This window comes from Echinops telfairi, unplaced genomic scaffold (genome assembly GCF_000313985.2).
Source record: "Echinops telfairi isolate 266 unplaced genomic scaffold, ASM31398v2 ScPeMD7_31;HRSCAF=116, whole genome shotgun sequence".
Taxonomy (NCBI): Eukaryota; Metazoa; Chordata; class Mammalia; order Afrosoricida; family Tenrecidae; genus Echinops; species Echinops telfairi.
The window spans coordinates 38,060,556-38,081,985 of NW_022103928.1; the positions used below are offsets into that span (position 1 = coordinate 38,060,556).

The window sequence follows — 21,430 nt, forward strand, 5'->3', positions numbered from 1 at the left end:
TTTTTTTTTTTTTAGCAAATCTTGATATCAAGAGAGTATATTCTCATTCCAAATGTGAAAAATATAAAGGAGTGTTGCCCCCAACCCCAACCCATTGCCATCGAACCCCACTCTGACTCCAACTGACCTCTACAGGACAGAGCAGAGCTGCCCTCCTGGCTCAGAGGTGGTGTGTCTCCATGATGTGTAAATGAATACAATCTCATGGGAAGGGTCTCCACTGGGGCTGGTGTCTGAAGTTCCTTTTGGAGTATGTGGGAGGAAGGTGTGGAGCCCTGGTGGCCCTGGGCAATAGGCATTGGGCTGCTCACCATGAAGCTGGTAGTTTAAACCCTCCAGTTCCTCTGCAGGAGAAAGAAAAGGTTTTCGGTTCCCATAAAGATTTAGTCTCAGAAACTCTGTCCTCAAAGGGTCACTATCAGTTGGAATAAAATCGTAGACAGTGGTCACCTGGGGAGAAAGATGCTCCATAATTTTGGAATTGTGGGGATGAAGAAATCTTGGCCAATCTCTAGCTTATGCCTACTGTCTTCCCATCTTTGGGATTTAGGGGGCAGACCTGCACAGTATCCGCTTGCTCACGTCTCAAGGTTTTGTTTCTCAAGATTCGTTTTCTTCTGCTTAGTCAGCCTTTGAGTTAAATGTTATTATCAAGGTCTTTTAAGCCAGGCTTCCTCTTCTAAGGTTAGCCGGGTGTGTTTGGACCAATCAATTGAGCTATGCACCTGCATTGTTTTTTGTTTGTTGTAGGTAGAAAGGGAATAGAGAAGGTTTGACTTGCAGGCAGGGGCATGTGACCCGTGCAGTGCTGTGGCCACTCCTCGGGCCCTCCCAGAGCGAGTCCTTAGCTCAAGTCAGCTTGCGCTTAAGGGAGAACACAGGCGAGCCCCAAGGGTAGAACAGTGAACTCTTCCTGGGCAGCAAGATGCCGCTTGTTCATTAATTCTTCCAGACCACTAAAGAGTTGATCCATGGGATGAATTGCTCCCTGCCCCTTTGCTAAGACCTTATGCTTAACCTCTGCCAGCCCAGGGCCAAGGGTTATTACGAATGGGCTCATTATTCTGAGCATCATGTACAGCCCTGTGGTTTACACCAGGGACGCTGACTGAATGGCTGTGAAATCATTTGCATACTTGTAAATATTGCATACATGCGAGTATTTCTTGTGCTGAGGAGGGTCAGGAGGTTCTAGAGAGACCTAGTGGAGCCTGCTCCGCCCTGTGTCTCCTGCATCCTGCCAGGGGGGCGAGATTCTCCCTGGGATTGCCCCGGGTGCAGGGCCTCAAACCTCCAGTGCTCTGCTCTTAGATTGCGGTGCACGTTGGAATCAAAGAAGGGGAAGAGAGGAGAAGCAATCTTGAGTTTGGCTCTTGTGTTTTCCTTCTACCCCGGGAATTAATATGTCCCCGGGCTGTTCAAATGCTTAACACATTTGGCTACTTACCCCAAAAGGTCGGTGATTTGAGTCCACCCAGAGTTTCCTCAAAAGAAAGACCTGGTGATCAACCTCCGAAAGATCCCTCATTGGAAACCCTAGGGAGCCCAGCCCTGTGACACACACACACACACACACACACACACACACACACACACACACACACACGGTGCGGCCATGGGTCAAGTCAACTCAATGACGCTGGTGGGGGAGGCCCTGTTAATACTGTGTTTGGTGCCTACATGCCTTTTGTGGTTCTGCCTTCACCTGTGTTTTAATCCTGGCCATGTTTACTAATTTTTAAAAACTGAACTTTGCTACCATCCTCTTTCCTTTACAGTTGGATCATGACCCTAGGAATCCTGCATATATTGCCACCCAGGGACCACTTCCTGCCACCGTGACTGACTTCTGGCAGGTGAATTTCATTCATTTATTTCTCTATGAAAATAAGATCTTAACAGAGTGATATTTATAATGCCTCAGATGCTACTGACAATGAAAACTTGTTTACAGGCTCATCAAATGTACCTTTGCTTCATACATTTGTTAGCCCTTCATTTAATTAATTAATTTTTCCTCCTCAAAATTGTCTAGAGAACAAAAAGTCCCTTTAAAAAGTTAATGTTTTTAAAGACTCTTCATTTTTTTAGCCACTTTATTTTTATTTTGCAAACTGTACGAGAAAGACATTATTTAAATTGGTATGGTCAATTCAGACATGCTTCTGAACTATTTTTGTTTTATTTCTAAGAAGGTTAAGAAATGGTGCTCAAATCACGTGTCTATCTTCTTTGAACAGTCTCTCTAATGTATTTTTAATGTCAACCTGATCTGTTTTCATTCAGCATTGGCCTGGATCACGGAGGCTTCAGACCCGGAGATAGGGGGCTGATGCTAACATTAGCTGAGAGGAGCAAAAGCTGGGGGGCAAATGGATTCCCCCTTTCCATCCCCCACATTTCCCTCCGCAGTCATCCACCCCTTTACAAAGACAAGCGTGGGAGTGCTGTGGAAAGGAGAAGCCTGGGGTGAGCCCCCAGTGCTTACGCATTAACTCAGTAATGCTAATGAACACCTCCTGTGTGTTGCTTGCACCCGGTGTCCACAGAACGAAGCCGACACCGGTAAACACGATAAACACTCTTTGCAAGGAGAGTCTAGTTAAAGACAAAGATGTTGGGAAAGACGTGCTGCTCATTGTGGTAGCAACTATGAAAATGGAATGCCTTTTATATCCAGGAGGACAAATAATCAAGCTACAACAGCATGCTAACTTATAACCATTGAGCCACTTCAAACTACTAGTGGTTATATCATTTTCTCATTTAGTTGTTCTTAAGAGTCAAAACCAGATGTGCTGACGAAAGGTCAACACAATCACTTGCAGCCCAGACATTTGTATCCCTTACAGCTTCCCATTGCCTTTCCCAACTTTCCCATCAACGGTCTTCTCTTCCATCTAAGGAACAGAGCTTATCCCTTTCCCTGCCGTTGAGAGTAGTTTCTACAGGCTTCCGGAAACATCACTGAAGGAATCCAGGATATACCGAAGGTTTACTAAGTGTCTGTTGCTTCGTAAGCATATGAATACTCATTGTAGCATTAGAGTCCTCTTACAGGTGAGGCACCTTAGTACCTGGGAGATTACATAATTTATCAAAATCAGCAAATTATAGAACAAAAATCTGAAACATGTCAGTATGATCCCATGGTTTTAATGGCTTCTGCCTCAACACTATTGAAAAGGTGAAATCAAACTGAACCCTTATGTTATATTGTTCAGACCTGTAACTATGACATAGAACCATTAAGCTTTGGCATTAGAATGGTCTTGAGGACCACGTGGTCCACCCACCCTGGGATGTCTGAGTGTCCTCCACCTACCAAAAGAAACCGTCCAGCCTACGGGGAAAGACGCCTTGAACTCCGCCACATCATCCTTGGACAATTCTTTGAGTTAGGAAGTTCTTCCTTCCATTAGGCAAACTGCTCCTTAGTGCAGAAAGGCATCCGCCTTGTGCGGTCCCTTCGACTTATCATTGAAGTGTCACAGACCCCAAGCCTAGCGTTAGCTTCAGGACTCCTCTTTGGGCCAGGCTTGTGTCGGGTTTCTTGTCTTGGGCAAAAAGGACAACACAAATCTTGCATTTTGTGGTCTATCCACAGAATTCAAATATCTCAGCAGAATTGGCATTCGACCCTACTCCTTTATCCCCAAAGGAATATATTGCTGTGTGACATTTAGTGCTTCCATTGTTGTTGTTCGTCGCCATGGAGTTGATTCTGCTCACGGTGACCCGCGTGTGCAGGGTGGAACTGCTCCACAGCGGGCTCAAGGCTGTGACCTTTCAGACCCAGCACCAGGCCTGTCTCCTGAGGTGCGCTGGGGCGGGTGCCAACCACCAGGCTTTTCACTCGCCATTTGCACCATCCACGGACTCCAGTGCCTCCGTGCACAGGTGCTTTCATCTCTGCGAGCCTTTACTTCTCACCCCGCAACGTTGCTTTGCCAACAGAATCACGACTTCATGAGGTCACCGTTACGCCTGCAACAGCAGCTGCTCCTACTCATTGATCTCATGATTTGTACAAGGGACTGTCAGGTGTGTCACTTGTTTTGACTTATAATCTTCACCACCCAGAGACTTAGAAAGACTTCTTCTTTTGCCCAGTTTCCGTTGCTTGGTTTGAGGGGCTTGTTTTTTTGCTTACTTTTACCACTACTGACACACACGCACACACCGTCGAGTCGATGTTAACATCTAGCGACCCCCTGTGGATTCCCCAAGGCTGAACCTGTTTACGTGAGTAGAAAGCCCCAACTTTCTCCTGCAGAGCTGCAGGTGGTTTGGGACTACAGAGAGTGGCAATTGTTGAAATTAATCCATTTTATCAAAATGTTCCCTGGTGGCATAGTGGGTTAAATGTTGGACTGCTAACCTGCAGGTTGGCAGTTCAAACCCACCAGCTGCTCTGTGAGAGAAAGATGAGGCCCTCCCATAAAGATTTACAGATTTAGAAACCCTATGGAACAGCCCTACCCTGTCCGATAGAATTTACAGAGTCGGAATCAACTCAATAGCAGTAGGTAGGTTTTAGTGATCCAGATAGTGGCTTTGATGGTCTCGAGTGGGAGATCTGGGTTTGATTCCTGACCAGTGCATCTCATGTGCAGTTACTCCCATCTGTCAGTGGAGGCTTGAAGGTTTCTATGTTGTTGAACAGGCTGCAACTAAGAAGAAAGGCCTGACTATCTCCTTCTGAAAATCAGCTGATGAACATCCTATGGATCACAACAGTCTGATCAGCAGGGATCACAGAGGGATCTGAGATCTGAGAGGGATCATGATCTTTCATTCCTTTGTGTATCAGGTTTCTGTGTGGGTCAGCAGCTAACAACAACAATTCATTTGTCTTCCTAAATCTTATTTCTTTTGCTGCGATTGACAATATGTGCAGCAAACGTCCATCAACTCGACCGTTTCCTTGGGTACAGTTTAGTGGCATGGATTATATTCACCCTCCCCTTCTGACTGGTTTCTCTCTCATTAACATGAACGCACTGCCTGCCAATGTTTCTGTCTAATCTTTTGAGTTGCTGTTGTCAGTTGGATCCCATTTAGAAAGTTCTTTTAAAATGATGCATATGAAAGATCTTGATTACTAGTGAAGCTAAACTAGTATTCCAAAGTTTAAGATTACTTCAGGGGATATTTGCTGTTGAAAGTTTAAACATTAATCTCAGGGAAACAATTTCAGAGTTTTACCCCCCTCCATGGCTCCAGAAAGTCTAGAGTACATGAAAATGTGAGATGCTACTCTGCATTTTCTCCCTTTTAATCAGGATTTTTTTTTCTCTATGGAGTCGATGACAGTATGCTCAGTAGCTGGGCACCACCCAGCTCTTCTGCTCTCGTAGCAAAAGAGGCAGTTGTTTACAAAGGCAGTTGACCACACATTCCATATTCTCCATCCATAGCTGACTTTCCTTTCTCCACTATAGTGATAAATTTTAACCAAGATATTAACTCATGTCGCAGAAAATATCAAAGCATTTTCTCTTTCATAAGTGCTGATCTTTTGGCCCTCTGGATTATGGAAGCTCCTTTCTGGGACTGGCTAACAAGGTTCTCTGTGAGTGATAAGCACGTCCATGTAAGAAAGGGTGAGGGATCTGCGCTAATTAGCAGGGGGGCAACATTAAAAGATGGATGAGTACAAAGTAGGCCTTTGTTTGACTCACTGTAACAGGACAGACAGGTGGTCATTACAAGAGTCCCGAGAGAGTTCACAGGGCAGGTGAGGATGAGAAGGGAAGAACATGAAGCTTAAAGAGGGTTCCAAGGTCTTCCACAAGAGAGGGAAAAAACAGGAACATAGCCCCATCACGCCTATCAATGGAGGAGAACTAGATCAAGCATTCTGGGAGCTCCTCCACTCTACATGAATACGGAACATTTAGATCTACTCTGGCCCTCTGGAGTTTAGCTCTAAGCAGCACTGGCCCCTTTCCCATGTCATGGCTTCCACGGCATGTTACCACCAGGTACCACTGAGGCACTCTCAGGTAGAGAGTAGAATTGTACTCCCTAAGATTTTCCCGTAGCTGATTTTCTGGAAGTAGGTCCTCAGGCCTTTCTTCTGGGTGGACTTGAATGTCTAACCTTTCAGTTCCTGCTCAGCTGGGTAACCACTGGCACCACCCAGCTGCTTCCCCATCCCCGGTACTCCTGTTTCCCCCTGCCTCAGCTCGCGATTGACTGTACAAATGTCTGCTTTTCTCCCACAAGCCATCCATTACATAGTGTCAAGAACTCCTTCTCTAAAGATGTGTTATGCCTTTTAAGAGTTGGGTTTACGAAACTTTGGTTTACATTCAAAATTTTCTAAAGGTAAGTTTTGTAAAAGAAGATATCCCTGAAGTTTATTCCTTGTATTTGAGGGCCCTCGAAACCATTCAGTTGAGTATCTTTTCCATCTTGGACACTTGGAAACACAGAGCCTGGAGCACAGCACACACTATGCTTACACCTTTTGAGTGCAAATGTGTAGCCTGGGAATCAGCTTTAAAAGAGCACAGAGAGCCTTTCTGGAGAAATGACGTCTCTATGGGGTGTCAATTTAGAGAGTCAAGGATGTGTTTGGGGGTAACAGCTCTAAGGGACTGGCTATATAGTAATTCAGTAAATTCTTGGTGTTCATATCAGTACACATTCATCCGTTTCCCCTAGCAGATAGCACTGATCAATCATGGTACTCTCTCCAGCCAGAGCCACATCTGCCTAGCCTTATATTCTTCCTCAATATCCTGAACTAATCTATTGCTCTCGTTGGGTGCCATCAAGTCGATTTTAGTTCATAGCAACCCCCATGAAGAATAGAACTGCCCTATAGGATTCTCTAAGAAACGGTGGCAATTTGAGGGAATTGGCTATATGCCACCCCACATTCATATTTATAGAATGAACTAGCAGCATTCTATCCTTCACCCCCTCCCTACCCCTTACCCCCTAGTGGTATTTTCCATGTGTTACCAAACTCTGAGTATGTCTAGGAGAGATATAACACTAGTTTCTGAACCAGAAGTTTAAGCAATGTGTTCTGGCAAATTTAGGAACGTACTAAATGTGAAGACAGAATCATAAACTACGTACTAGCCAGCCAACGATGCTCTACAGAACCTTAAGGGAGCAGAGTGACACACTTGATTAGAAGGCCAATTGTCCCAAATTCAGTTGGTGCCCAATTAATGTTAACTTTTATTACTCTTATGAACATTGACCAAGAAAATAATTCAGCTATGAAATTTTGTTTTCTACTTTCTGGAAATATTGTATTATACTGTCTTAAGTGATAGGAAATGCATTCTCTTCTATCCGGAACTGATAGACTTGAGGTTTTTGTGTTACGTAAATTTATGTGTGTGTATTTGTGTGTGTATGTATGTATGTATAGTTGTAAAAGTAGATAGGCTTGGTTAAAATAAAGTTCAGTTATTAATTTAGCATTCTTGAAACTCAAGACAAAGTCTGGGCTGCTATGGCAGGCCCAATGGGTATAAAGATTTTTCCTTTATTTACTGTTTTGTTGGGGGAATGAGGCGGCAACACAGGAGAAGGGCGAGTACTAGAAGAGTTCAAGAATGGGATACCTGCCAGGCACCGAGTATTGATTGTTCTTCCTGTGACAGACAACAATTGTCTACTTGCCATGTTTTTCCATGTTTGATCCTAGCGCTGAATCAAACAGAGATAGGGATGAGAAATGACACCCACCCACCCCCTGTTTTATAGGAGGGACCCTTGCTCTTTATCTCTGTGACCATGGCCTAACTCAGCTCACAGCTGTGCCGGCAGCATCATCAGAGCCACAAGAACCACAATTTCACACATGCAGAGAAGGCACAGCCTTAATCTCAGGGAAGGTGACAATCCCGCGCCGTGCTAGAAAACATCTTAAGAGGGACTCCAGGTGCTCTCCTTAAAGCACACAAAGACACCCACACACACTAGGTGCCTGTAAATGTGTCCAACACACACACACACACACACACACACACACACACACACATACGTGACCCTGAGATGTGTGTTCTCTGGTAACTAAACTGCATAGACGGACCTTTCTGATACTCAGCAGTTCAGCTCTTTAGTAAATCAACTGTGCCAATGGCATGCATAAGAGTACATAGGAATTCTGGATCTCTGGTCGGTTAGTGGTTACACGTTGAGCTGCTAGCTCCAAGGTCAGCAATTCAGATTCACCAGCCTCTCCCAGGAAGAAAGACCTGGCTTTCTACCGCTGTGAAGAGCTGTGGTCTCAGAAACTCACAGGTCACTATGAGTTGGTAGGAACTAGATAGCAGTGAGAGGGTTTTTTAGAGTATCTACTTGTTAGGTAATAAAACCTTCTCAAAGACTTGTTTCACAAATACTACCTTCCTTTTTGTGTTCCTGAGAGCCCTTTATTTTACCTGGAAACAAAGAGCAAGCTGAGGAAAAGCTAGCAGGGAAGTGTGCTGCCCTAATTAACACCAGAGCTCTTCCTCACCTCTCAGCCTTGCTAACCACCGCTAGGGCTCCACATAAAAGCCACCAAGTTCTCCCAGTTCACACCCACTGTCAGGCTGTGTCTTCTTCCTCAGCAGACCACAGGTCAAAGGAAGACTCACGTATTGTAGACTCAGAAAGAATAATTGCCTTGCATCGTATGATGCCCCCAGGGACAAGGAAACCCCTACCTCTAATCCCTTAGCTTCTCTCATGCTTTCAACGGCTCACACTTGGTCATTCATACCCTCATCTCCTCTGGAGAGTGAAGGATGGGAAAGAGACACGTTAACAGTGTTAGCGCTCTGGAGTGTTGAGAAATTGAGGAAGGTGAGGAGAGGGACATGGACTTAGGAACCCCGTGAAGTAACAGATTGGTTGGTTTTAAAGCACGTTTTAAGATTGAATTACAGGAAAATACAAGAACTGAGGCTGTTTTAAAAAAATAAAATAAAACGAACAGGGCAATTCGTTTCTTATAAGGCTTGATTATTCATTTCCATGAGTTTACATATATTTTAACCACATGTCCTAGATTTTCCAAGACGTGTTATTGCAAATTTTTAGCCCTACTGAGTTTTTCTATATGTAAATTCATAAGCTTTTCAAGGGAAAAAAATAAACCCTTTCTCAGATCAATCTGATGGAATTTTAGGCTTGAAAATATGGCTCCCATTGTTGCATGTGTGGTTATATACTGCTGACCATAGAAACTCATAGCTCCTCATGCCCTAGCATTGTCATTTGAAATTAACCCAAACCAAGCCCACGACCACCTGGTTGACTCTCCTCGTGGTGACCCTGTTCAAGGCTTCTCAGGTTGAGAAGCTTTAGGGGAGCAGACAGTCTCATCTTTCTCTCCCAGGGTGGCTGGTGGATTTGAAGCCTGCAACTTTGCAGTTAGCAGTCCAGCACTTAACCTGATAGCATCCACTAGGGGTAAATATACAAGAGGGCTTCTACGGGTTTGTAAGAAATAGAATTGAAAGATAAGGTGCATTTGACCCAAGCCATGGTATTTCCATTCACTCCATATGAATAAGAAGGCCGGAGAAGAATTGATGCATTTGCATGATGGTCTTGGCAAAGGGTATTGATAGTACCATGTACTTCCAGAAGGATAGTCAAATCTATCTTGGAAGATGTATAGCCAGAATAACATGTTAAAGCCAAACCAACTGCCATCGAGCCAATTCTGACTCACAATGACTATCTATGATAGAGTCGAACTTCACCCTGGGGTTTCTGAAGCCGTAAATCTTTATAGGAGGAGAAAGCCGAGTTTCCGTCTCAGAGTACCTTTCAGTTAGCAGCCCAGCTTCTAACCCACGCTGGGTTCCTACTCAGGAGGGGCGAGTCCCTGGAAAGGACATCCTCCTGAGTAGAGTGTCACTGAAAAAGAGGAAGGCCTTCAATAAAATAGATTGACATGGGTTTGGGGAACAACATAACAATGTGAGGATGGCACAGAATTGGGCAGTGTTACATTCTGTTGTCTTTCGGCTCATAAAAATGAGTTGGAGTCAACTCAATGACACATGCACACACAGTTTCATTCTTAAATTTGTTTATAGGTCAGAGTTGAAAAAAATCTGGCTACTGCGCAATTTAGATTCCCTACTTGCTATTGTCTACTCTTCTTCATTCTCTTCTTCCTCTTTTCCCTTCTCCAGGTTCAGATCTGGACTTTGATACATCTTAGCCAGGTCCCAATCTTAAAAAGAAATGGCAGCTAAAAGCAGGACACTTCTACGTGTGGAGTCGAATTGTCAACTGCTGTCAAGTTGACCCTTACTTGTGGCAACACATGTATAGCAGAACCGGATATTCTTGATCCTGCTCCATCCCCCATGATTTGTTATCGATCCACCCTTGTGATCTATAAGGTTTTCATTGACTTAGTTTTGGAAATAGATCACCAGATAATCTTTCCTGGTCTTAGTCTAGAAAATCGGCTAAAACCTGCTCAGCGTAATGGCAACATGCCAGCCTTCACTAGTAGACAGACAGTCGTGGCTGTGCATGACATGCATTGGCTAGGAATCGAAGGTGAGAATTCTACCAGTGAACCATCACTGTCAATAGGAAATAGGAAAACTGGCATCTTAATTCAAAACAAAAAGCAGGCTGACTCATAAGTAGCCACACTTCTTTGGGGCCAGGTGGCTTCATCTTCATGTCAAATAACTGATCATAAATACATCAACAGTGATTGCACAAAGCTTGGGTGCATTAGTCTGGGTAGACTAGAGCAACAAATCCACGGACACACATGTGTATAAGAAAGAGATTTATAGACAAGAGCAATTGAACACTGAGAAAACAGCCCAGTCCAGATCAAGTCCATAAGTCCATTATTAGCCCATATGTCCGAGGCCAATTTATAAAGTCCTCTTCAGAATCACATGCAATGTGAGCTGAATATAGAAGATCACAGACCAGTGGGTAGAAAGCCTTTGGATCCAGTGGCATTGGAAACAACTCAGTGCTGGCAGGGGTCTCTGCATGGCTTCTCTAGCACCCAGGGCTGCATCAGGGTGGGTCTATGTGCCTTGTGAGCTGCTATGTCTCCCACAGTGTGGCAGAGAGAGAAGTGTCTCCCGCCTCCAAGGAGGAAGTACCGGAGTTCCCAGAATTCTCAGGAGAAGGCCATGCCCACACAGAGGCTTCATTGGCTATGAACTGATTGACAGCTGGACTCCACCCCTTCACTCTTAATCCTCAAATTGACAAATGATTATATATCCGCCACAGATAACAAAACAACCTAGTCTGTAAGTCTGTGTACTTGCCATGGAAGTGCCTAATGGCTACGCTACTTACATCACACCATCTTGAATCTGAACATGCTTGACAAAGTGGGAAGCACTTACTCCCTCCTAAAAGGCTTCTAATTCTATTTTTTTTTAAATAGGCAAACATTCTTCATTTACGTGCTCTCCCCCGCTTCTAACCTGGGCAAAACGATTTCTGGAGGAAATAAACCCTAGAGGTGGTGGTTTCTCTTTGTCAAATATCAGGAAGTTCTTCTGTCCTGAGTCGTAGGACTGGTTTAGGCACAAGTGTCTGATAGAAGTACAAAACCGAGTTCTCCTGGTCTATATATAAACAACGGAAATTTTAGTACCTTCACTTACTTAGATAACGTGCTAGACTGATTCTCTAGAAAAGCAAAAGCAGTGACTGTGTGTGTGTGTGTGTGTGTGTGTGTGTGTGTGTGTGTATACACCAAAACAAAAACTCCTTGCCCTCAAGTTGGTTCTGACTCATGGTGACCCTGTAGGACAGAGTAGACCTGCCCCCCTATAAGTTTCCAAGACTTTAATTCTTTACAGGAGTAGAACGCCTCATCTTTCTCCCATGGAGAGGTTGATGGTTTTGAATTGCTGGTCTTGCAATTAGCAATCCAACACTTAATCACTATGCCACCATGGCTCCTTGTGTGTATATTTAGAGATTTATATCAAAATTTATATCACACAGTTGAAGAAGTGGATAAGTCCAGTCAGGTTCCAGTCTATGAGTCAGATGTAAACTGAAGCCTTCTTCTGACTCCTCTAGCTGCAGGGGCTGATGAACAGGAAGCCAGAAGATGAAGCAGGAAGACCCACCTGCTGGTGGATACAGAGCTGAATGAATCCGAGTTCAATGAACCAGATTCAGGATCTGGATCCAGCAATAGAAGTGAGCTAGCGTTCACGCACTGACAATTTACACTGACTAGGCCACATATCATATCATGAGAGAATCCTGGCCCACCACGTGGACATAAAACCTAACTTTCACAGATACCGTTTCCAAAAAGCTCATGGTATGACAAAAGCTGATTCTCAGCAGGTTTTATTGGGACATTTGTTGATTGTCCTCAGAGGCAGGGTGGGTCAAGGCTTGGGAGTCTCCACTGCAGAAGGTGTTGCAGACATGAAAAGCTAAGTTTTCTATTTCGTTTCCTTGGAATCTATCCCAAACCACTTAGTTACAGCTTATTGGCATCAGCAAACTCCTAAGGAGTAAAGTGCAAAGGTTCTTAAGCCTCATTAATTGACTCCTTATCATTTTAAAATTTGAGCCAGCATCTTCATTTCCTGGTGTAAGTGTACCTCTGCTCAATCTATGACAAGATGTTTACAGAGTCAATGAATTGTGCAGTCAGGATGGCAGAAGAATGTTTAACCCCTCTGGAGAGCAAAAGAAAAAACCGCCTTCAAATACCAACAGTTTCAGCAGGTCCTTACACCGTTCATCTTTCTATGTAAAAGTCCCTTCTCTGTACCTTGTAGCAGCTTCTAGGAGGGCTCTTTCTATGCCCTCCTTCGAGGTAATGGTAATTTCTTTGAGTTGTCTCATTTTTGGAAATAACCAATGGTCTCTTTTAAAACTAGTTATATTTTCAGCAACATTTTTTTCGACTGAGCACCAGTGATCATAAAGCACTCTGCCACAGACCTCAGAGGGTAGAAATAGGAACCAGACTAGGATTTAGTTGTCAAGGAGAAGACAGTTGGGTAAGAAAAAGATGTCAGACTATAAAGTACAATAGAAGGTTCAAAAGGCTCTATCACAAGAGGTCTAAGTAAAGGAGGGGGAAATTCTCTGCCTGGGAGCATCAAGGTACTTCGTAGAATAAGTGACATTTGACCCGGGCTCGTGACTATTTCAGGTTGACCATGGTTTCTTTAATCAGTTTTTACTGTATCTCTGAACTAATTTTGCTGGCTCCTTAAATACTTGGGGCTCAAATACAGATACCCCACTGTTTTTTTCCCTTTGTCTTATTTAACTTAATTTACAAAACTGTAATGGAGTCAACATTTTTTCAATCATGTAGAGATGATTTGAATGTTGACTTGTGATGTATCAGTGAATTTTATGACCTTTTCCCTCTTATTAACAGTCTGTTACATAAGTGACTCAAATAATCAGCCTGACTGTAGTATTTTAAATCACATGCCATATATACTCATGTATAAGCCATTTTTTCAGCACAGTTTTCGTGGTAAAATCAGGTGACTTGGCTGCTATCGGGTCAGCCTGTACTCTTGTATATATGGTAGGTCACCTGCTTGAATCATTTGATTTTTAATCTTTCAAGTTATTTGCTGCAGAAGAACCATAAATAGGACCCTGTTTCAAACTGTATTGACCGTACTGGTCAGTGTGGCGTTTGCTGCTTTGTGTAATCTGTGAGTGGGTAAATAGGCGGTGCTTAGCAGGAATTGGAGTCCTCTCTGGAGCCATTAGCACACTCGACTGCTAACCACCAGATCTAAGTTTCAAGGCCACCCAGAGAGACCTCGAAGAAAGGCTTACTTGGTTAGGGTCACCATGATTCAGAGTCAACCTGAAGGCATCTGGTTAGCGGCCAGGTTTAGCCACGCTGTTTTAGTGCAGCTGAGAACCACATCAATTACCATTCTCTATGCCTCTCACGAACAACTCCCAGTCAGGAAAATGCCCACACCTCCCCAGCACTCAGAGCAATAATATTTAGAACATCCTATGCCTTCCAGGTCAGGTTCCGAGGAGCAAGGCTGATTCAGTTGAGAAGACAGCTCGCAGGAATCGAGGGCATTGTCAATTCTCAAAGTGCAGGACGGGTCGGGTCGTTTCTACATGAACAAGAGCCAATCCATAACACTTACTATGGAACCGTGTTGGAGGCTGTATGGTGATGCAGGAGGGAGGCCTTTGCCTCCTGCTACAAAGAGGCATGTGCCCCCCCCCCCAACTCGGTGTCCCCCTCACCGCCACCCCACCCCCGTGTAGCTGAAGGGAGTTAGGGTGTGCCACAGAATGCCAGGACACACGCAAAAGCTTCACCATCCCTGCTGTGGTGCAGCCCAGCAAAGCCAGGGCTGTTCTCAGCCCCGAGTCTTCGGCTAAACGCTTGATACCTCTCACACACAACCCATTGCCATTGAGTCAAATCCCACTCCTATAGTGACCCTATAGGATAGCTGTTCTCAACCCGTGGGTGACGACCCCTTTGGTGGGGTCAAATGACCCTTTCACAGGGGTTGCCAGATTCATAACAGTAACAAAATGACAGTGATGAAGTAGCAACGAAAATAATGTTATGGTTGGGGGGTCAGCAGCACATAAGGAACTGTATTAAAGGGTCGGGGCATGAGGAAGGTTGAGAGCCACGGCTATAGGACAAGCAGAACTGCCCCTGTGGGTGTCTGAGACTCTGTCTCATGGGGCGGCTGGTGGGTTGAGTGGATCTGAATTGCTGACCTTGCAGTAGCAGCCAAATGCGTCACTCACTAGGCTGTCAGAGCTGCTTGACACATAGTAAGTGCTCAATAAATGTAGATACAGGAGTAGACGACTCTGAAAACCTTTATTCTCCGAAAGCGTTAGAAACGGTCATTTCTGGTTTCTGAATTCAACAACTCAGCTCTCTCAAAAATGACCTAGTCCAGCGGCCTGCACTAGGAGTGAGCAGTGATTCTGGATCATTCATTACTTTGGAGAAGAAAAAGGTGTTGAGTTCTCAAAGCTTGTCACACCAACAGCACTCTCTGTGCATTAGTCCCACTCATGGCCATGCAGCCGATGTTGAGTCCTAGTGACCCTACACAGGCCTACAGTGCTCTATCAGTCTTCACGGGAGCAGACAGCATCATCTGCCTCCTGAGAAGCAGTGGGTAGATTTGAACTGCCGACCTGGTTTATACCAACACATACAACTGTGCCACCAGGACTCCTTTGTATTACCAAAAAAATCCCAAACTCACTGCCATCAAATCGATGTGATCCTATAGGACAGAGCAGAAAGCTCCATCTTTCTCCTGAGAGGCTGCTAGTGGTTTCAAACTGCTGGCTTTGCAGATCACAGCCCGGCAGGAACCACTCTGTTACCTGAGCCCCCTTTGTGTTACAGCCCTTTGTTTTACCTGGAAACAGAGACCAGGCAGTGAAAAGAGGGCAGTGCATCATGTCACTGTTTTGAAATCAAACCCCAGTTAACTGCAGTTTTTACTAACATCCTGTATCCCAACAAAATGACAAATTTCCTCCTCTGTGTATTCTGAAAATCAGCTAGTTGGGCAATGCAGTTGAAAGTGGGGTGTAAGAGGTAGGCTTCACAAGGTTTATGGGGAGGGGAATCCCACTGTCTTCTTTCTATTTTCCTTTCAGCCTTTTTGAGGGCCCCTTGTTGAAAGTATCTAGGAGCCTAGGTGGCATAGTGTTGGCATAGTGGTTACTCATTGGGCTGCTAAATGCCCGGTCAACAGTTTGAAACCACCAGCTGCTCTGCTTTCTACTCCTAGTTTTAAAAAAAAGTTACAGTCTTGTAAATCCACATGGGCAGTGAACTGCCCAATAAGTTCAAGTATGAGTTGGCATCCACTACATGGTAGCATATGCCATTATGCTAACATACATAATATATTTGACACAAGCTATATATTTGCTAACAGCAAGGTTGGCAGTTCAAAACCACCAGCTGCTCCTTGGGAGAAAGATGAGGCTTTCTACTCCCATAAAGAGTTACAGTCTCAAAAACCCATAGGGCCATAGGGTTGCTATGAGTTGGAACTGAGTTTGGGTTGGGGGATATAATGAAAGGCCATGATTTTGTCTCATAGGTGGGTTGATATCGAGGATATCCTGGTAACACTGGATAGTCGAGGCAGACCCATGAACATCACTGTTACATCTGTGCCCAATTGGGCTGTGTAGTAGTTTGATTTAGTAAATCCTTCTCTCTGTTTTTATACACAGTGACCTAAAAAAGAAATATTATTCCCAAGAGTGCCTTTGTGATTGTTTGTTTAAATTAAGTTTCATTTGGATTTAATCTTAACCAAATCTTTAGAGAGCCAGGCGGGCTATCAGTAATGAAGTGCTGTGTGTTTGAACCAGTGAAAGGAGCTGCCAAGCTGAAGGATTCCTCAGTAAATGAGTGGGCTTTCTAATGTTACACTTGGGTGGCACAAGCCGAGTGCCAGATGATTAGTTTATGGTCTAGATCATTGTATTTTTATTACACTCATAAAATCTGTGTTTCTCCTCATTTTCGTAATGGCTTCAATGAGCTTCTATACCTTCTAAAGGCACATTAAATTGTTATGTGATGAAAGTACCGATTTAGTAGAGCTGCTTTTAAAGCTTAGAGTAAGACACATGTTTTGAATTCTCATCTTATTGTTGGATTTCCACTAACTAAATGGAAAGTGCCTGGGTTCGAGCATAATTCATATTTATTTGTGAGCTTTTCCGTAACTGTCAGTAGGTCCCATTAAATTCCAATATAACTGATACACAGTGAGGTGCCAAAAGGATATTGACAATTTCGATCACATGGGAAGGTAAATCAATATTAAAAGAGGAAAATATTGTGTATATGTCTGAGTTTTTAAAGGTGATTTAAGAGGGGGAGAGTTTAATAACACGGACTATGAAAAGAAGACATTTTATATCCAAGATATGTGGATTTTTAAATAACAAGACCTTAATTGGATTGTTATGTCTGTATTTAAAAAGAAATGAATGCTCTCTTGAATACTAAATTTGCATCTGAACGCAGTTGCTCCTAACAATTTCTGTGACATTAATGTAACTCATTGCAGGAAAAGCAGAGCACTCATCACTCTAGAATGTAACATGCTAATAAAAGCCTGCAAATTTCGACATCAGCGTAACCCCTGAGAGCCAGTGGTTTTAGTAATGGCGCTGTGAGAACTGATACATAGGTTTACAGCCATGAAGTTGTGACTTGTCTTTAAAAGGCGTTGGGGGTAGGAGGGTGAACGCTTTGGGGCCTTTTAAAAAAGATTATTTCTGCAGGTTTATATGGACATCCATTTGTTGCTCGTGCCTCTGAGTTATTTTCGGAGTGCCTATTCTGAATTATTAAAGCAGCTGGGGGTCTGTTTTCATTTGAATAATCACCTCTAGATTCTGATACAGCTAAGTGAAACTCCAGTGCTAAAGGTTGTTGGACACCGTGTACTTCTAAAATGGGGTGGGGGGTGTTTGGGGTTTTTTTTTCCCCTCAGAACCCGCTTCTGATAGGATAACAATTTGACAAAGGAAAATATTTCTCTGGTTACACAAAATAATGACAGCCCCCACCAGACGCTGAGCATGTCCTCAGATCTCAGATTGCTTCACAGTGGGAAGGGAGTGAGCATCGCTCTCTCAGCACCCCAGCCAGCCTGCCAAATGGTGAGGACAGCACACCACCAACCATCCTTGGATGCTTCAGGTTGCATTCGAGGAACTGTCCTGCCTAGATCCTGCATTGGACATCCAGACAGCTGATCCTAGAACGCATGGAGGAGTTTCTCAGGGAATTCGCTGGATTTTTTTTTTAACTTCTCTTTTCATTTTTCTTTTTAATATTTCATGGAAGCATGCAAAGCATGGGTCCAGTTGATTCAGAGAGTTGAAGGCAGCTGCAGAGTGAAAGTGTCTCATGAAAATGAACTAAATTTCCTGTGAATGGAATAAATTTGGATTGTGTCTCGGAGTGCAGTAATTATGCATGTCACGCAGTAAGTAGGCAGTCACACTGTGGCCACGGTGCCTCCTTTGTCCGCAGATGGTCTGGGAGAGCGGCTGCGTGGTTATTGTCATGCTGACGCCCCTCGCGGAGAATGGAGTCAAGCAGTGCTACCACTACTGGCCAGATGAAGGCTCCAATCTTTACCACATCTATGAGGTACTTCACCCAATGCATCTGCTTGGAAAGTCGACTGTAAGGCCAGGGGTTGCTAGCATGCTGGGTGCAACGTTTCCTAATCCCATTCAACCCAAGGCGAAACCTCCCCTTCAGGCAGTTGAGAGAGAGGCACATGGGACACCTGGTCCTCACAGCCCAACCGGCAGTAGAATTCATTCTGCACAGTCTGCAGGTACAGCCACCACCAGTAAGGAAGACCGAGCTGAAAGAGGGGACTGCAGTCCCAGACCTGCTACTAGGATGGTTAGTGCTTTCAGCATTTAGAGTACGCAAGGACTAGTTAATGGTAGAAGAAAAACCAGGTGGTCTACTGGCCCAGACCAGCCATTGAGACCCAGACAGATCCCACTTCCACCGTGCCACACTTGGGGGACCAAGCGTGGGGGCCAACTTGACATCGACTGGTGGTTTGATTTGTTTGTTTTTAATCAGGCTCACAACTCTCACCTTGTAGAGAGACAGAGATCCCAACCCTTAAAACAGTCATGCCATCGGGAATTGGACTCTGGGGTAAATTACCGTTTTTTATTTTTAAAAACACAATGCTACAGAGAGGAATATATAGATATGCCTCCAATATATATAGATTGACCTCCCCAGGGCGGCCTATAGAATCCAGTCCCATAGAACAGGCCTTGAAATAGGGTCTACTTTTAAAAAGCACCCTGCCATTATTCTAATTGCTTATTGATTTCTTTGACTGGGCAGTGTGGTCTTTCCACGGTGCTGTTTAGAGGCTTGTGTACGTAGCGTTTGACCTTTTTATTTGAGGATAACCTGCTGACAAGCTTATTTCCCTTGCCGGATTTTCTACCCACATTAAGAATGAACTAAATCAACTTGGGCCTTTAAACAAGCACAGGAATGCAGCTTTTGCTTCTGTTTTGCATTAAAATTAATCAGAACTCTGAGGCCCATGGTCGGAAGCCTGTTAGAAGCTCGATGATTAAGCCTAAATCACATAGCTGTGACTTTTAGGTCACTGCAAATAGACTTAAAATGTGGAAAGTGATTTGGCGGTAGCCACATGAATACAACTCTCAGCTTCTTTTGTTCTCCTTAGTTCTAAGTCCAGGTGTATGCTGCATTAGGTAGTTTAAGCTCAAGAGGGGCTTAGGTTGTATATTCGGTGGATTGATTGGTGCTTTTGTTCAAAAGCCTCTGAAGCCCCTGGGTGACACTGGACGCAACACCAAAGTTCTCTTTGGCGTGAAGCCCTTTAAATTTAAGGGGCGGGGGTGGGGGAGACCCACAAAGTCCATTGTCAGTGCATCCCTGCAATATCCAACGTGCCATCTTGGAGCCGGTCCCCTTCTCTGCTCCCAAGTAGCCGCCTGCTCAGCTCTGCTTTAGATCCGTGCTGCCCAGGCCTCTCACGGTTTCCCTTTTTCTCCTCTTGCCTCCATCCAGGTAAATCTGGTCTCTGAGCATATCTGGTGTGAGGATTTCCTCGTAAGGAGCTTCTATCTGAAGAATCTCCAAACCAATGAGACGCGAACTGTGACCCAGTTCCATTTCCTTAGTTGGTATGACCAGGGCGTTCCGTCCTCCACAAGGTCACTGCTGGATTTCCGAAGGTATTACAAAGAGCCCAATGGCAGATTAATGTATCTACAGCATGGGCATCAGATAAAAGGACGCACACTGTAATGCCAGCTTTCCATAACTCTAAGATGCCACTGATTGTAAAATGTTCCATCGTTTGTAGCATTGCCTTCAGAGGAGAGAGCGAAAAGGAAAGGAAAAGAAAAAGGATTATATTACATGTACATATCAATGATGAGATGTTTCTTCATTTTAAAGGCATTAAAATATGAAGGTGGAATGGGCATCTTAGAATTGTGGGAATATGGTAATTATCTCTGATAAAGTTCACCAACTGATGAAGAGCCCTAAAGTTTATATTTCATAGAATATTCATGAATAAATATTGAATGTGGGTATTCATATAGTTGGATGTGATGACGAGATTTAACAAGTTTAGATCCAGGTTTTAAAATGTGTAATTCTCGATGCAAGCCTGGGTGGAGTTAGCAGATGACATGTATATATTTTCAGTGCCATTTTGAAACTGCTTTTTTTTTTTAATTCAGTATTTTGTTCATTATTAAAATCAACTCGCCACACAACCAATTGTCTTATATTAACATGTATTTATTGAACTGTTGAAATGAATGCCAGACTTTGTCTTACAGGGAGATATTTACAATGCAGAGAAAACAAAATTTAAGACTGACACTTAGCACATCAAATTTGGTAATAATTTTTGGTAAATGGGTAAACATTCACAGAGAAAGCGAAGGTTTGCAGCACCAAGTTCTAAGTTACATGAAATCTCTCTGACATTTGACTGTTTGAAAATCTGCACACAAAGGAAACCAAAGAGCTGTTCCTAAGGCAGTAGGAGTAGCACTGGGGGGCATTGATTAAGCCAGCATTCCAGACTGTCATAGAGCAGTTTGTATCTAAAGAGCTAGTCATCCCTGATTGTGGAGGTACTTAGGTCAGAGGGAAGTTGAGAAGGCAAGCATTTTCCTGAAGACGGGCGTTTCAGACTCATCTCTGGAAGCGTGGGATGATGCGGTCCCCCTGCTGGAGGCTTCTCTGACATTACTCCGCTTGCCTTTTAGTCTGCGTTGAAGAGTACAAGAGAAATTGTATTCGGCTAGTTCTTTGGATCAAGCAGCATGTGAATGAGCTCAAGGAGAGACACAAATTTGGTGGCCCATCTACAAACCACAGTCAGTGACCATTGCCCTACTCTGTCACCTCTCCGAGAGATGCCCTGTGCACTGTGGATCCACAATACTGAATGCATAGTAAAACAGTTACCCTCCACCACTCCCTCCTCGGCCATCTTCTTTTCTTGGCCTCGATAGAAATTTGCTCAATACCAATTTAATCCCCAAAGACATGCTATTTAAGAATCTTGTGTAGGGTCCATTTCCTGGAAGGAAATCCTCAAAAAAGCTGTCATGACTGGCAGCATGGAGGCAGCTACCAACGAGGACCATTCCCTGTCTTTATGTGCATTCAGTGCTTTCATATATGCGTATGAGTATGCTTATCTATCATATACATATATGGAATTGAGCATATACATAACCAACCCTCTGTGTTTATAATCCATCCTGAAGAAAAAATGGATTCCCAAAATTCCCTTGCCCCAGAGTCAGCGGAGAAGGTTTCCGTTACATTGAAAGGGAAACGAGCACCTACGCTGTCTTGAACGCCTGGTGAGAGAAA

The 21,430-nt window shown here is 44.0% G+C and overlaps 1 protein-coding gene across 1 annotated transcript in view; it reads left to right on the forward strand.

The window, feature by feature from the left end:
* PTPRN2 (protein tyrosine phosphatase receptor type N2) overlaps window positions 1–21,430 on the forward strand; it is a 1,475,949-nt gene that overhangs the window by 1,414,345 nt on the left and 40,174 nt on the right. Inside the window, exons 17-19 of the mRNA XM_045290142.1 lie at window positions 1,779–1,856; window positions 18,044–18,163; window positions 19,595–19,761. Coding sequence (XP_045146077.1) covers window positions 1,779–1,856; window positions 18,044–18,163; window positions 19,595–19,761 — 365 coding nt within the window. The remainder of the gene's footprint in view (window positions 1–1,778; window positions 1,857–18,043; window positions 18,164–19,594; window positions 19,762–21,430) is intronic.